Raw genomic sequence first — 17,873 nt, 5'->3', positions numbered from 1 at the left:
AAGCTTCAGGACTTCACAGGATTTTTAAAAACCTGCAAAAGAAATGTGTAGGAAAACAGTATGCTACCAAACTAAGAAGGATAGTTAGGGTGATGACATTAGTCAATCTTATATTATTACTCTTAAACCAATTACTGAATAGAGTTTGGCCACAATCCTTAGTGTGCATGCTCCAGAGTGGGAAATGAGGGAAAAGTAAACGAAACATTCTACAGAATCTGAGTTTAGTGTGTCCTGGGAATCAAAAGGATAACTGTAATAAGTTTCTTGAATAGACATGGAGGAAAAAGTGTGATGGAAGAAAGAAAAGTGTATGGAAGGGTGATAAGATAATAGACAATGAATGGCTTTTGATTTAGCAATAGTTAACATCTATTATAAAAAAGAAGAAAATCAACTGAAGTCCTAAAGAAAATTAAGAATTGCAAACTTAAAAAAGTCTTAAGTGCAGCAATACACATAAAATTAAGTGTTGTTATTATTAATTAATTAATAAAATTAAGGATGTATCAAAGGCATAGAGAGCAAACAATAGAAATGGGGGAATTAAAGAATTTATGGGGATGGATGAAAATGTGAGGTATACAAATAAAAAGAAAACTCACATGATAAACTAATTGTTTGCAATCTCTATATTGCTGCCCACATTAAGATACATGAAGATTATTAAAAACAGCTGTTTTGATTTTTACAAATTCATAACATTTGTCTGTTAAGTTTGGGTTTTAATAATAGGAGTTTTTTTTTGTTTTTTTTTTTTTGTATAAAATAGAATACATAATTTTTTCAGAATTAAATTCTCTACTAGTTTTGATAATAAAATTTATACATTTATTAGCCATAGAACAGAGTTAGTGTGTCAAAACACTTATTTTAAACCTAAAATAAGTGTTTTTGTCACCCAGTTTTTCTGTTTTACATTAGATGATAACATGAAAACCAATGGAGCTATAGCTCTGGGACCTGTTTTGTTTTAATTTTTCAGGTCAAGAAACATATGAAAGTTTACCACTTATACAGTACCTTAAGTTTTAGTATGACCTCATTGCACCAGTGGAACTGAAATTCAAGTGGAATTTTTCACTAGCTGTTTGATAACGAAGCATTTTCAGACATATGTTTGTATGAACTTTTTTACATATTCAAGCTGTAGAATCAGTTCCAAGATCATTTCCCTTTCCTCCTAAATCACTCTGTATATAAAATAATAAATTACCATGTAATCTTCATATACCATTTGATAGCATTCAAACTTATATTTGAACAGAATGTAATTTTATATAACACGTAAAAATTTCTTGGAAGGCATATAAAATGAAAAGAACAAGTAAAAGATAATTATATATATTTTTCATTAAGATGCAGCATGCTATGATAAAAAGTATTTAATAACTATTACTTCACTGTTTAAAACAAAGTTTACAATAGATCTCTGTAATAGGTAATTTTTAATAATAATTTCAAATAAATCTAAGTCTTCAAAATTAAGTAACAGTATAAACAAATGATGAAATGATTCTCGCTGTTAAGAGAAGAAATAATATATGTTAAAAAGTGATAAAATATTTGCACCTATTTTCAGTAACAAGGTGTCATAAAGTTTAATAATTTTATACATACAGCAACATTTTTCCAAAATGAAGTTGATGAAATTCAAACACCCAACAACAATAACTAAAACTTAATTAACGGTCTCATGGTGTTGACTGAGTATTCAGAATATATTTGAGAAAATGGAACTTCACATTCTAGATCTAATCAATAACTATTATAAGGACATGTAATCCACATGCAAATTCTTAAACTCTGCTAGTCAGTCCTTTTAATTTGTTTGCTATAGATTTAAAATAGCTACAGCAGAATTAAAATCATTTTAATTGAATAGGACAGTGGCACACAAAATAACATATACATGTCTCATCTAGTACAGTTTTCAGACTTACCTGAAGCCATAATATTATTAACTTCACTATAATCAGATGAAGAAACCTCGCTGCTAAATTTAATTATATTTAATGGCTACAGTAGAAATAATTAATAGCTGTAAAACAACCAAATATTTAACTTGAAATATTTTAACAACAGAGATAACACGTGAATTTAAGAACTAGTGTGAGCATAATAAGTTATCTTTAAAAACACCATTATCAAATATTGGACTTGCTTCCTATAAGTCTAACCAGCTAGCCGATAACAAAAATTAAGTGAAGATAATTTTCAGAACATAAAACATACAGAGATAACTGAAATTAAATATTAAAAAGTAAGCTACTACATACTGCCAATCAAACAATCTTATAAAACTAATTTTTTTACAAAGTTAAGAAAATAGCTACTGTAGATAATCTTAATAACAACTCACTGTTGTATTAGCTAAACCTACAATTACCTTAACTTTCAACAATTAGACATACTTATTTATATTTAATGTATAAAACAAGTAAAATAATTCATATCAAAAATAAACGAAACATAAATAACCTTAATCTAAATTTAACTATCTTTCTACTATTTTATGCTGTCCACTTTAAACATCGTGTATCAAGGTGTGTTCCTAAGCAACGTACTGAGCAATAGCGTGCTCCACAAGGAATGCATGTATAATTACTTGGAAACCCACAAACAGCACAGAAATGTCTTTCAGGAAACTGTGATGGTAATGCTTGCGCAGACATATAGTTTGGTGGATCAGGATGATAATTTCTATCTTCTTCTACCAGCTGCTGTAAACTCTTACGAAACCTAAAAATTAGACAGAAATATAAATACAAAATTAACTATATTGGATATTAGCACATCCTGCAGACTAACTGATGTTATGAAACCTTGAAGGAATATCTCAGAATCCTTGCTGTAAAAAAAAAATTAATATGTGACATAAGCTATAGCATTATCTGTAAAGGCTAACACTTGATACAAAGATACTTAATTTTTACAACCCTCTTTAACAATTTCAGTCATATCTCAGCTTTTTATCAACTAATTTGAAAAAAAAATTTGTTATAATTATAGTTATAAATTATAATAAAAGGCTTAAAATTTTATCTAATAAAATATTATTTGATAAAACTAATATTTATGGAGCTATTAATGATTTAAACAAATTATTTTAACATGATTTCATTTCCATTGATTAGAGTACAAGTGTATTTATACATATTTTTCAATGTACGGACAAGATCTGTTCAAAAGATAACTGAACTTTATTTTTTAATCTTTATTATTAATTTTACAGATTATATTAGATTTTGTTACCTTCAAAGTACTCTCTAGTGTGTATTCACACACTTTTCACAGCAGTGTTTCCACTTCACAAAGCAGTCTTGGATAGTTTCATTTGAAATAGCTTTTAAGGTCTGTGACAAATTTGCTTCAATGTCATCAACAGTCTCCAAACAGTGTCCATCATGATTTTAATTTCAGAAATACAAAGAGCCAGTTCTGGCGAGTAGGTATGGTGATGGAGGACAGTCATCTGACTTTTGAAACAAAACTGACGAACTGACAAATCTGAGTGTACAGGTGGGTGCATTGTCGTGGTGAAGGAACCACAAGTTGTCTCACCACAACTCTGGTCTCTTTTTGCAGATTTTTTCATTTAACCATTAAAAACACCTTGATAGTAGACACGGTTCACTGTTTCATCTTGAAGCAAGAATTCAAAATTCACAATTCCATTAAGATTGAAAAACAGAGAGCATCACTTTGACATTAGATCAGAGACTGCTTTCTTGGGGCATGGAAATCCTTTGCCAATTCATTGTGATGATTGAACTTTTGTCTCAATGACGTAGGCATTAACCCAGCTTTCATCTCCCATTGTGATCCTTTGCATGAATTTTTCATTGTCATTGGCCTACTCAAGAATTAGCCAACAAACACCCACTCGATGCTCTTTCTGCTGTTCAGTCATCAAACGAGGAACAAATTTTGCTGCAACTTGACGCATGTTCAATTTTTCAGTCAAAATGTCATGGCATGATTCAATTGAGATGCTAATCTCTTCTGCAAGTTCTCTGACAGTCAATCAGAAATTTATACAAACCAGATCATTGATTTTCTGAACGTGGGTGTCATCAGTTGAAGCCAAAAATATCTTCCTGGTCGAGTGTCATCTTCAACTGACTGATGAACACTTTTAAATTGTGAAAACCATTTATAACATTGTGTACAACCCAGAACATCATCTTCATAAGCTTGATTCAAAGTTGAAACATTTCTGTTAAAGTTTCTCCCAGTTTCATGGAAAATTTTAATTTGTATCGTTGCTCCTGAAAATCGCACATTACAAAAACAGCTACTAACACTTACACATTGCACACCAATACTAAATGAAATATCAACAAGCCAAGAACATGTGGTTACAGAAGAGGTTATGCAGGACACAATGCTGCCAACCGCATGTCCCTAAATATCTCTTGGCACGTAATTAGAAATTTTTGATTATTTTCTGAATAGACCTCATATTTTTATTTTTTATTAAGACATTCTGTGCTGAGCACTTGCAGGCGCATGGTCTATGAAACACACAACCTGCTGAATACGCTATATGCATGGTAGTTCTGCAGCTTTTCTATCTCTATTAATGGGGGTAAACAATATTCAATATTTCTACCTCTACTAATAGTAATATTGAACCAGTTTTTTATAGTGAGATTTTAAATTTGTGAGAACTTTCATCACTTTTGAAAGAGGTTAGATTTATAATAGATTTATTTCATAAATTATTTGTATTTCAGTTAGTGTTGATTAAACAATTATGTTTTATTTTTATTTTATAATTATATATTGATATTTTTATTTTCATTTAAATTACTAGTTTTTGGTTATTATTTATATCCTTTATAGTAAAATGTATGTTACGTTAATATTTTTAATTTTATTATTATTCTTTTAAATAAAAACATTAAAATATAAAATGTTCACAGGCATTTGCTTAAAAATTAGTTTACTGGTCCTAAACAAGTAAGATGATAGATAAAATCAGACAAAAATAAACTGTAAAGTAATCCATCTGATACAAAAATAAAATAAAAAATTCTAAATAGATTACTGATAAATAGAATAAATTGCAGCTTTATTGCACCTAAATTTAATACAGACTTTTTATAAATAAAATCCAGAAACAGGTATTTTTTTCACAAAATGAAGAAATGAATTATTTTATCTAATTAAATAAAAAGAATAGAAAATTAGTTAAAATTAATTGCCAACATGAACAAGTAAGAAGTTTATGAACACACACGACCATGTGCAAGTGAGTGTTCAGTATGAACAGTATAAATCCAGTGTTTTTACATCTCTTGTGTGCACCACACACTAGCACGTGTTTATGTTTTTCAAATGTTTGATATTGCAAGACATATATAAATGTTGATAACTAGTATACTTAATTGAGTTTAAAAGAAAAAAAATTCAGCATGGAGGGTAAATACACTGATGAAAAGCCAGAGTGAATGTGTTAAATGCTATTTCTTGGCACAAAATTATTAAAAATTAATTTAAAAATCAAGTAGATTTTTTTAAAATTCAATAGATTCACTAACACTAATGACATAAGAAAGTAAATAAGTAAATCAGGAAAAAATTCAATTAATTTTTATAATATTTAACAACTTTTTTGCCATTAAACTGTCACATATTTTTTTGATTTTTCTGGTTCTCTTTTTATTAGTGCATTATATCACATTGCTAAATACAATTAAAAAATTAATACTATTCTGTATAAAAATTAGATTTAAAATTAATCAAATGTCTGAAAACATTTTTTTTCCTGAATCACCTTTAGTGTTCTCAGGACAGAGAGTTGGTAAGATTAAACACCCTTGAAAATTTTCTTTTCACTGCAATTTCCAATTTATTAATAAAAAATACAGTCAATGTACAACAGGGTTGAGTGAGAAGGTAAGTAAGTATATTCCTTTTTAAGTATTCCTTATTTTTTATCGAAAACCATCAGACATTAATCAAAGAATGCATTACTCTACAGTAGTACAGAAGAAACAAAGACTTGCTTTTATTAAACTCAGGCATATCACTTGAATTCTACAAAATGATTTTTCTGGTAAAAATATTATTGAATGACACTATCAAAAGAAACAATCAATAACATTATTTTCACTTATAATTTTTTGATTCAGGTTTCTTAGCTAACACTTTTTTTGGAGCCAACCTACTTCAATTCATCTTATAACTAAACAGTTAAGAGTCTTAGAATTTTCAACCTTCATTCTGTTTTCAGATCAAAAATGGAATATTGACTTTCGTTATTTTTTTTTTTTTTTCTATTGTCATTATATTAAATTCATCAGAAGATGGAAGGCAATAATTTTTTAGTGTATAATCCATAAAATTACTGCATACCTATTTCTTTTTAAAAATTTCTAATCAAAGTGTATCGTTTTCTTTATTACCCAATCTTTCTAAAAACCACAGAAAACAGTTTCATCTTATGACTATTGCTTCTATAGTTCTATCAATTCTTTTAAATTAAGTTTGAAAAATAGCCTTTTAATTTAAAGAGATCATCCTCTTAATGAATGTACCCTTATTTTAATCTTGCAAACATAGTTTATAACATACATTTGTCACCACATAAACGTTTTAATATTTCAAACATTTCAATATTTGTAAACTTTTTATCAAAATATTTTTAACTACAGAAATTAATCATTTCTAAAACATTTCTTCCTAATTTGAAAAATTTTGTTCAGACTTTTAAAAAAATTAATGTAAAAAACTGTTGATGGTGGTTTTGTTTTATTAACCCCTCACTGGACTATGATGGAATATTCTGATGTAGTCAATATGCACATAAAGGGCCTTTGTTGGAATATTCCATCATTGAGTTTTTGTCCAATTTTAATTTGGTCTGTGTTATACTATTCCGGCAATTATTTTAGAACATAGTTCATCATTATTTTGCAATGGTATACAGTGCTAATGAAGAGTTTTCATTGCATTCTAAGGTGTTTATCAATCGTAAAACAACTGATATGGCTTGTATGGTGTGCTGCTTACATCTTGTTCATGAGTGATTTTCTGAATATTTTTACATGTTTATTTCGGATTTTGGCAGTTTTTTGTGATTGAATATTGTGAAAATGCTTTATAAATTAATTTATAAACTTTACTGTAATATATGTAAACTGGAGCGGTAGTTTTAGTGTTTTTTTATAATAATTTTATGTATGTTGTTTTCTTATATTTGAAATGGCATGTACAAAACAAATTAATATTTTGTCATTTTAGACCAGTTATAATCTGATAGCAATCAGATAGTAATTGTGATAGTGATAGTTTAGATGAAATGTGTGAAGACATATCGTTATTACCTGATGATGATGACTATACTAATGATGAGGTCAGTGCAGGTGATGCAGATAGACTTATTCAAAGACATACAAGTAATATCGAATAGGTAAATTACAATCAGTCTGATTCCTTTTGTAGGCCCTCCAACTATACGGACAATCAGGTATAACTGTTATTATTCCTGATCCAAATTATGTATTTAGCATTTTCAAACTTTTTATAACTGATGAATTGGTTATATAATTACAAACCAAACAAATGTATAAGTAGATAATTTCTGAAGATAAGTTCTGAAGCAGTTTTCATGATTTCAAAGGTGGAAATCAGCAAATAGAAATGAAATATTTTGACTAATTGGAGTCTATATTTTGCATGGAATGATTTGGAATGATTGATAAATATTACAAAAAAAAATATATATTATTTGCAACCCCAGGTTTTTCGGCTGTTATGACACAATTATGACACACAAACTTTTATCTAGATTTTTACATTTTACAAATAATGTTCCACCTCAAAAAAACAAAAGATTACATAAAATTAAACCTGTCTTAGAACACATAAATGACACAATTTTCTTCTCTTTACTCACCAGAGAGGGAAGTAACTATTGATGAAAGCATTTTGTTGTGGAAAGGTTGGTTGAGTTTCATACAGTTAATAAGAATCAAATGAGCTAAATTTGGAATCAAAGTCAGGATACATTTATAAGCTACTTGTATATGCAGGAGTGAAATAAAACTAATCCATAACGCAAAAATTATGGGCATACAACAAATGTACTTACTTTGATGCTTAGCCTTCTTCAAAAGGGATATTGTGTGTATTCTGACAATTTCTATTGTAGTGCAGAGTTGGCTATTGTTTGAAAGACACTGACTTGGTGGAAACAGTAAGGCATAGAAGGTGTTCCTAAGGCTTTTGTACAACAAAAATTGAAGAAAAATGAAATGATAGCATTGTATGAAAAGTCCGAAGTGAAATGATGGTACTGAAATAGTGTGATATAAGGGATGTGCTATATTTGTCAACTCAGCATGAAGTTCTTCTAGTTGAAGTAAAAAGAAAAGGGAAAATGTCATCATTCCTTCAGTTATAAATGATTACAAAAATTTATATGGGGGGGATTGATAAAATAAGTCAGATGCTTGAGGCATACCCTCTAGATTGAAAAAGACAAAAAAGGAATTCAAACACCTCTAATATGTGCTTATTCAATGCACATTACACCAAAAATGTGGAAGACAGTACACACCTCTGCAACTTAGACAGACTTTGATAGAAACAATTGTTGAAAAACATTTTGTAGCCAAACCAAAAACAGAGACCATCTCTAGAAGAGAATCTTCTGAAGTTGAAGGAAAGGCACTTTCCGGAGTACATATCCACAAACAGAGAGATCAAATGCTTCAAAAAGATGTGTAGTATGTTCACATAATAAAAAGTGTAAAGACTCAAGATAGCAGTGTATAGAGTGCAATGTTGGGCTATGTAGCTCAATGTTTTAAAAATTTAATTCACTAAAAAACTATTAAAAACAATCACGATAGAATAAAAATTTTAGTGGTTAAGACAATAATTTCCACTAACAGTATAAAATATAATTTAGTGATATTTATGGGCAATATGAAAGCATCATTAATCATTAACAAGTTCAAGGTAAGTTAGGTAATTAGGTTTTTGTACATATAATAAAATATGTTTTTCATGAAAAATTACTGTTTATTATATGGATACTGGGCCACTATTAATCAAAATAAAGTTATTAAAGTGAAAAAAAAAAGAAAAAAAGATATATATACATATATATACCGTGATTTATATACATAAATCACGGTAGCAATATTATATGTGAAAATACAAAACTGGTAAGGAGTTAACTAATATGATCAAATGTTTTATATTAAAGCAGCATACCATTTTCCTTTTTCATGAACTATAGTACAGTTTATACAATAATTTTGTAAATTGAAACATTAAAAAACATACTACATGCAAGGATGTGCTACTTTAACAGTCTTAATCATAATTAGTAGATTAAGAAAATTTACCAAAAAATTTTATTTTTCTACAAGTCATGGTTCCAAAGTAAGGACCGATGAGTTACAAATTGTTGCCAATGAGCGAGTTACATTGGCAACAATGATTGATTCACGCATGCACAGCAATTTTAAGTAGTCTTTTCTTTTTCTGTTTAGCCTCCAGAACCCCCGTAAGGTATTACTTCAGAGGATGTATGAGAATGACATGAATGTAAATGAAGTGAAGTCTTGTACAGTCTCAGATTGACAGTCCCTGAGATGCGTGGTTAATTGAAACCCAACCACCAAAGAACACTGGTATCCATGATCTAGTATTCAAATCCACTTTATGTGGACTTTAACTTTTAAGTGGTATGCTGGGCATGTAACTGCTACACTGCTGTGTCAGTTGCTGTTAATTGTTGTTTGCCTTTGTGAAACAAGTGTGTTAAAAATAAATCCTGGTAGTTGAGTAGTTCAATCAGTGATTCAATTTTTAAATGCAAGAGAACATAATGCTAACTGTCAATTGTGTGAAACATACACAATTTACTAGGAACTGCAATGAGTGAAGGAAAAGTCAGGCAATGGTGTTGTGTATTTAAAGGCTGTTCAAATGTTCACAACAAATGAGAAGTGATAGGCCTCATGTCATTTTCAGTTTCCAAACTGGAATCTCATTGAAGGTGTGAATGAAAAAGTGAAAGTAATTGCTTTATGATTTATAATTAGCAATCTTTCTCTAGAATTTCAAGAAACTTCAAAGAAAACATTGTTGAGAATTGTGACTGTTAGGCCAGTGTTTCTCAACCTCGGGATTGTGAAATTAGCCTATAACTTTACAGGTAAACAACAATGAAATCATTGTATGAGAAAAAATCATTTGTTGTGACCATTTTACTTTATAAGTAAAATGTAGCAAGAAAATAAATTAATGTGATGGCTGTTTGTTTTTCATTTAAAAGTCTCTTCATAAGTGGATCTATATTAAAAATATACAAAAGCAAATTGTTTTCAAGTGATAAAAGACAATTCCAATATTTAATTTTTAGCTCAACCATATACGAAAAATCGTTTTTCACACAGGTAAAATGTGGTGAAAGGGATTAATATTTTCAATGCTTCTGTTACTAAATTTCCATATCACTTCGAACAAGCAAGTCAAAACATCTAAATCTTCAGATGTGAATTTTAGTAGTAATGTTTTATTGGTAGACATTTCAATGAGCTGATCGTGGATCTCAACTGGTAACTTAGCAGCTGCAACAACGTTTTCACTAAATGGATTCTGTACCCATCTCTTCAAAAAATAATTTTATCTTCTGGGAAATACTTTGCCAACTGAATTTTTACCTCATGTAATGCATCTTCATGCTATCCAAACTGTGATGAATAAAAATAAATAAAAAACTGTGATGATCCAAATTTTTCTCAATATAATCAGAAATAGAAGAAACATATCAAACATTTTGCTTTGAAGATGAATAATCCAAATACCAAGCTTCTTAATAACTGCATGAACTTTGTTTGTCATTAATAAAATGTTTTTATCATATTCTTGTATGCGAAAATACATCGGTTAAGTAAGCCAACAGAAACATATACTCATTATTCTGTAAAATCATAGAGAATGTTGTTTGTTTATCCTGGAAAAATATTACTAATTCATCTTGCAATTCTAATAACTGTTAACACTTTGCCCTGCAATAACCACCTGCCTTCTAAATGGAAAAGAAGAAATTTTTTTCTCTTCACCCACTTCATCACTTTGGCAAACAGCCTGTTGCAGAACAGACTGTTTACCTGTTCTGCAATGGTCAAATTTTAAAGAATTAACCATTTCTACAGCTTTGCAAAGAATTTGTTTGAGATTTTCCAGCATATTTTTTTTGTGGCAAGCGCATGTCTGTGAAGGAAGCAGTGCATCCATTCTGCCCGTGAAATAAGATGATCTTTTAATTTTTTTTCAGAAATCCACTGCTCTTTCCTGTTATCGCCTTTGCACCATCACTACATACTGCAATACATTTTGTCCAACCTATGTTATAGTTTATAGTAGCATCATAAAAAACATTAAAAAGACATTGCACTGTTGCATGACCAGGTACTGATTTCCAAAACAAAATATTTTCTTTGACTAATCAGTCACTATTGCATTCATACTTCACAAAACATAAGAACTGAGAAAAGTTTGCCTCATCTGTTGATTCATCAAATTGAATACTACAAAATTAACTTGAACTCACTTTCTGATTTATGTGATCATGAACACCAGCAGTCATGTCATTGATTCGTCTTTATATTGTGACGTTAGGAAGTGGAGTTAATTCAATTTTTTACTTCTGCCATGCCTATTTAAACACTGACCACATCAATTGCAGCAGGCAATGTAAATTATTTATTGTGAACATCGGCATCCACATCACCACTGCAAAAACTTCCTACTCAAACTGCATTCCTACAGTACAATAAATATCTTAAAATGCTCATCCAAAATGTTTTGTAATCTTTTCAAGTCATATAAACACTCCATTTCTAAAATCCTCACACAATTACAATACAATAATAACAATATATAATAAATTATGTGCTTTGCTTTTACTATTCATGTATAATTTTAGGCTCTTCTGAGACCATAGTAGAATATATTTTTTACACCATAATGCATAAATCCCTCATAGACTTAGAATAACATGCCATATCTTATGCAGTAGCTGCATGCATTAAAATCATTCCTTCTGTACATTTCATACCAGCCATAATACTTCTATTAATATCATGTCCTCTGAGATTAGTAATAAATCACTTCAACTTAAATGAATCAACCTTTCTTCTTTTTATTGATAAAAAATTAAATTTTTGATTTAAATTCTGGTAACTCTTTAAGACCTCACAAAATCAAACTTTTAACTGTATGAGTAACAAAGCTAACAAACCAACAAATTTTCAATAGAAAATTGACTGTTTAATAAACAGTCTGACTGTTTAATAAAACAGTCAATTTCTACGGTCTCATTATTAATACTTTCTGAAACAAACTTTAGAATTAAAATTTAATATAATCTTTAAAAAAGTTCAGTCAGGTAGATGTTCAATGAAAATAAAAAACATTGTGTATAAAAATCATACAAAAATTTCAAATCTTATGTGGCTTACATCAGGATCATAAGGCTTGATTCAAAATAATCTCAATTCATACCAAAGCATATAAAATAATTACAATAAAAATAATAAATATTTATTATATCATTATACCTTTGTTTATAATACTCTGCACTTTTTGACTTCTTTTTACGCACTCTAGTATCCAATGTTTCTTGAAATTTGGGTACTTTTTTGCTCATTACTGAAAAAAAATGAAAATATCTAAATGATAAGCACTTTCTGTATTTATGCAATAATTTCTAAGAAAGCTAAAGTTTAATATTAAAACTGTATAAAAACTTAATAGAAAAACAAATAAATTTATACTTAAAATAATGAAGAAGAAAAACTGTTATTTTCTAAACCTAATGACAAGAGTTTTATTTAAAGCGTAAAAAATTGCACTTGGCTAAATTATGTTTTTAAAATAACACTGTTTTTTTAAACAATATATATCTTTAAATATTTCTGATACTTTTCAATCTATATGAAAAGCTTTATTCTATTAATTAATTTTTTTTTTTAAATTGGGTTATATTTTAAATGTTGTTCTTTTCCACAACTATATTTATCAGGGAAAATTTTTAAACATTTCTATTGCAGTTAATAAAATGTAAGGAATATAATTTTATTCTTCAGGCTTAAAATAATCATTTAATTACTTTCTTTTTTCTAAAATTTTAATACTTTAACTATTTAATATTTCTTTGAATAACTGTTTTAAATCAAGCAAAATATTTGCTTATAACCTACAAAAATGTCTGATTTCTCATCTAAAACCTTACAAAGGTCAGACTAATGGGTACTAAAAAGTAAATAGAGTTGAATTTTTTTAGCATACAACAATTTACTAAAAACAAGTCTGGCTTAAAAGAAAAAAAAGCTTTTACTATTTAAAAAAAAAAAATTAAATAGATTGTACAGGTATGAAACACACCTCTACAATTTGTTAATATATAGTAATTAATATCCCCTCCTTAATTCTTAATCAGTTTACCTACAAGATTTGGCATCAATTTAACAAGTGTACAACAAATGTTTTTGATATCTTCATCATGAAACTACACTGATATTATTGCTTTAATGACATCAATTGTGATACAATTCATTTTTGAGTCATTTTTTTATTACTGCTCAAAGATTTTCAATTGGGTTTAAATCTGGGGAGTTTTCTGATCATGGGAGCATCATAATAACATTTTATTCTTTGAAATATTTTTCCACTTTGTTGGCAGCAGGGCATGGTGCCAAATCTTGTTGAAACATTCCACTGCCTTTTGGGAATCGATTTTGAAGTTTTTAACAACCCTTTCCTTCATAATCTTGAAACATATCCATCACTTTTCAACATAGCATCTGCTGGAAGTAATGAACAAGGGCCTTTTTTTTCTTTATTTTTCCTGTTTAGCCTCCGGTAACTACCGTTTAGATAATTCTTCAGAGGATGAATGAGGATGATATGTATGAGTGTAAATGAAGTGAAGTCTTGTACATTCTCAGTTCGACCATTCCTGAGATGTGTGGTTAATTGAAACCCAACCACCAAAGAACACTGGTATCCACGATCTAGTACTCAAATCCGTGTAAAAATAACTGTCTTTACTAGGACTTGAACACTGGAACTCTCGACTACCAAATCAGCGGATTTGGGAAAACGCGTTCACCACTAGACCAACCCGGTGGTCCAATGAACAAGGGCCTATAAATGTGAAACAACACCAAAACATTTTTTTCTGGGAATGTTTAACCAACAGTTGGATATGAGCCATTTTGTATTTTCATCTGCTCTATTTTCATTTGCCCCTGAACATACATATATGACTGGTTGGAAAATATAACAGTTTTCCAGTCTTCTTTAATCCAGTTAGCATGTACTTTGGTGCACAACAGCCTTTTGTAATACACTGCTGATGTTAAAAGCTGCTTTTTAGTTGATGAAGAGCTTTCCATCCAGCTGCAAGAGGTCAGCATCTAACAGTCGTCACATGTATATCTGTTCCACTGGTTGCTAATTCTCAATTCAAGTCCACAGTAGATTTTGGATCAAATTTACTTTTTCTCACTAATAAATGATCCATATTGGAGTAATTCTTTTTTTACAGCCACACTTGCCTTTTCTTTGAGATGAAAAGGAACCAATTTTTTTAAATTGTTTTAAAATAGTATTCATTTTCCCTAGTTCAACCCACACTCAGAAGCTTGTGTCATACTGGTAAACTCAGAAAGAGGATCAATTTTCAAACGCTTTCTTGGATTTAGGTCTATTGTTATATATTATAAAACACACAAAACAAAAAATATAAAAGTATGATTTTATAATAAAAAATGAAATTTACTTTTACAAACTGCTGAAAATTGTTAAATTATCATAGAACAATTACCTCTCATTACACAGACCACTTCAAGAATGGGTGTGATCAGTGTAACCAAAATAGAATAATCAAAAAATTCTGTGTTCAGATTAATTTATATGCTAATATATAATATATATATATATATACAAATTGATTTTACCACACTAAATTTAACCTATGACTTAAAATTGAGAAATACAACTTTTACCTGCACATGAAAGCTGGGCAAATTTTTTTGTTACAAGGGACATTCAAGTACTTATTAAAATCTATTTACACAGCTTTATTGATATTAGATAAAATTATAAATAAATTACTTTATTTTTCTAGTTTCCTTCAACAGAAATACATTTTCTCCACTGGATAGGTAGCTTCCTGAACCCCTCATCAAAAAAAACAGATGGTTACCCCCAACAAACAATTGCACACACAATGATTGACTGTAGCATGATTTTCAAATCTTTCCCTTCCAAAAACTTCTTTCAGCAAACTAACAAATGGAAATCACACGGTGACAAGTTTGAACTGTATGGTGGGCGCTTCAAGAAGTGTCCAATGAATTTTATTGGTACCCCCTTCCCACTTTTCCAATTCTCCATACTTATTATTGTAACCCACATTATGTCACGGTCACAATGCAGTCCAAAAATGCCTTTCCTTCTTCCTCAAAGTGATTCAGAAGCCGCTGATAGATGTTTTTCCCAACATTTCCCTGTACCTCAGTGAAAAGACATGAAACCCAGCTCCTTGCTGATATTTTACTTATCTAAGAGTGTCTGACAACATTTTATGCACAGTCCCAACACTTATGCCCACCTCTGATGCAATTTCAGTGACAGTTATACAGCGGTCACCTTCTACAAGGTCACTGCTTGAATGTTGTCATCATTGATGCTGGTCCACAGAAGACGATCATGACTTTCATTCTCCACTGCATCACAGCCACTAAGAAATTTGTTGGCCCAATCAAACACTTCAGTTTTTGACAGGGTAGCATCTCAGAACTGTGCCTGGAGTCAAGTCAAAATTTCAGAGGATTTGACACCTTCGCTGACAAGAAATCAAATTATAATTCGTTATGCAATGGATGATAGTACCTCTTGCTCAAACATTCTGCTACTCATCTGGAAATGTGACCTACAAGCGTGGCTAGCCAACTGCTCCCCTCCACATATATCCAACTAATTACACAACACCACATTCACTGCTCTTCCTCAGTCCGTGGGACAAAATTCCATTTTATATTTGAATGACCGTCATAACACTTATCATTCAAATTCTACGTTTGGCAAATAAGATGCAAATGAAATCTCCAGTGTTTTCAAAACTTTATTCTTATCTCTTTTCTTAGTTTAATTATGCCACTCTCTATTTTGTTTGTATTGTGGTTCATTTACTTCCCTACTTCAGATTATCTGATTTAATATCACAAAAAAAAACTACAACCAGATATGCTTATCTAATAACAACAATAACAATTATTGTAAAAGTTAAATGCAACTAACCAAAGAACTTTAAATCTCTAAATTTCTAATGTGTACGTTGCAATCTGTTCAACTGGTAAACAATAAGAAACCCCCCCCCCCCCAATGAATCAATGAAATATGGGTGACAGGAATGACATGTAAATAAGGTGTAGTTTTGTTCAGACTAATGCCAAACATTCCTGAAATGTGTGTGGTTAATTGAACCCCAACCAGCAAAGTACACTGGTATCCACTGTCTAATATTTTTATTAACTTTTACTACGATTTGAACTTCAGAACTTTCAACTTTGAAAATCAGTTGTTAAACAACTGATTTGTAATAATAAGTTTACCAACAAATCAGCTCAGTAGGCTAACTTTAAATCTGATGATTTTTCCCTACTAGCAATACTATAACAATTTTTATCTACTAGCTACTAGCTATTTTTGCCTTTCTAGTATAGAGAAATCTCAAAGAATTAGACAAAACAGAAATAATACAATTTAAATGTTCAGCAATCAGAACTTTTCTTTTAACAACCACACCTTCACATCTTTTAAACTTTTCCCCTAACTTCAGTCACATATTACGAAAACACTACTGAATCAACGAGTTAAATTTATGCATTTAATACTTAGCAACTAATACTACTCAATTCTTTAAAATCCTAATTTTACAAGTCTGTACCACATTTAAAAATATACAACTATCAACAAATTGTCCCTTATTTGGTACAAACTTCAAAAATTCAATATTTAAAGAACTGAACAATATTATTTTTAACTTTTTAGTTTTTTGGTGTTTTTTTAAAGAACCTTATTTTATTTAAAAATTTATAATTTTATTTTTTCGGAGTGTGGAAAGGCCCATAAAAATCAATCTCAAGAAACTCAAAAAGCAAGAAACCTGTTTTAACAAAAATAAGATAAGGAATATGCTGAAATGAAATTAAAAAATCAATGATAAATCAATTATTTTTTAATCTCAATTTTTTTAACTATTTTTTTTTAAGTTTTGCTTAAAAATACAATACTTTGAATATCAACCACCAACAACTGCAGAGGCATACATCATTAAGTTAAAATAGTCCAAAACTAAACAACGTTGATTAGAAAAAAAATTTTAAATAACTTAAGTACCATGCAATTTTTCATTAAAAAAAAACCTTGTAGTTATGTTATCTGGAAGAAATTTACTACTGAACCACCAGAGGAAATCTCTTTTCAAAATAAAAAATAATCAATGAAATTTGTTAAAACAAAATAAGTAAGGAAAGTTTTTCAAGTTGGTTATAATAAAACATCATCCTTTTGAATGTAATTTTGGGGGATTATCATACACGACTATACCATTTTCATAATTATAATAAAATTTTATTGGATTCTCTTACCAAGATCAGGATGTGGATCATCATGAAAATTGTCCAGTTCAAGGGCTTCAAGAGCTTTACGTTGCCGTCTGCATCTGGTAGCTTCATCCAGTATCCTCTTTTGATTAACATCTTTTAATCGACCGGACTCACGCCCTGTTCCTATCTTTGATGTCATTTTTAATATAAATAATCACTTCAATT

At 29.6% G+C, this 17,873-nt stretch overlaps 1 protein-coding gene and 1 long non-coding RNA gene across 2 annotated transcripts in view; one reads left to right on the top strand and one right to left on the bottom strand.

Moving 5' to 3' along the window:
- LOC142330285 (uncharacterized) overlaps nt 1–17,873 on the top strand; it is a 64,283-nt gene that overhangs the window by 34,650 nt on the left and 11,760 nt on the right. The window lies entirely within an intron of this gene.
- Nucleotides 1,329–17,847, bottom strand: LOC142330267 (zinc finger HIT domain-containing protein 1). The gene is made up of 3 exons (XM_075375460.1): nt 17,691–17,847; nt 12,591–12,681; nt 1,329–2,742 (listed from the first exon to the last, which is right to left on the bottom strand). Exons 1-3 carry the CDS (start codon nt 17,845–17,847, stop codon nt 2,514–2,516), a joined length of 477 nt encoding a protein of 158 aa, XP_075231575.1. The 3' UTR covers nt 1,329–2,513.

Source organism: Lycorma delicatula, chromosome 1, assembly GCF_047948215.1.
Source record: "Lycorma delicatula isolate Av1 chromosome 1, ASM4794821v1, whole genome shotgun sequence".
NCBI lineage: Eukaryota > Metazoa > Arthropoda > Insecta > Hemiptera > Fulgoridae > Lycorma > Lycorma delicatula.
This window is presented reverse-complemented; position numbering and strand designations above follow the sequence as displayed.

Bases quoted from the DNA above. Each gene is read 5' to 3' on its own strand.
- LOC142330267 (XM_075375460.1), bottom strand. From the start codon at position 17,847: ATGACATCAAAGATAGGAACAGGGCGTGAGTCCGGTCGATTAAAAGAT. The intron at 12,682-17,690 runs GTAAGAGAATCC...ATTTTTTTTCAG, and splicing joins TGATCCACATCCTGATCTTG to TAATGAGCAAAAAAGTACCC. The intron at 2,743-12,590 runs GTATAATGATAT...TCTAATTTTTAG, and splicing joins GCAGAGTATTATAAACAAAG to GTTTCGTAAGAGTTTACAGC.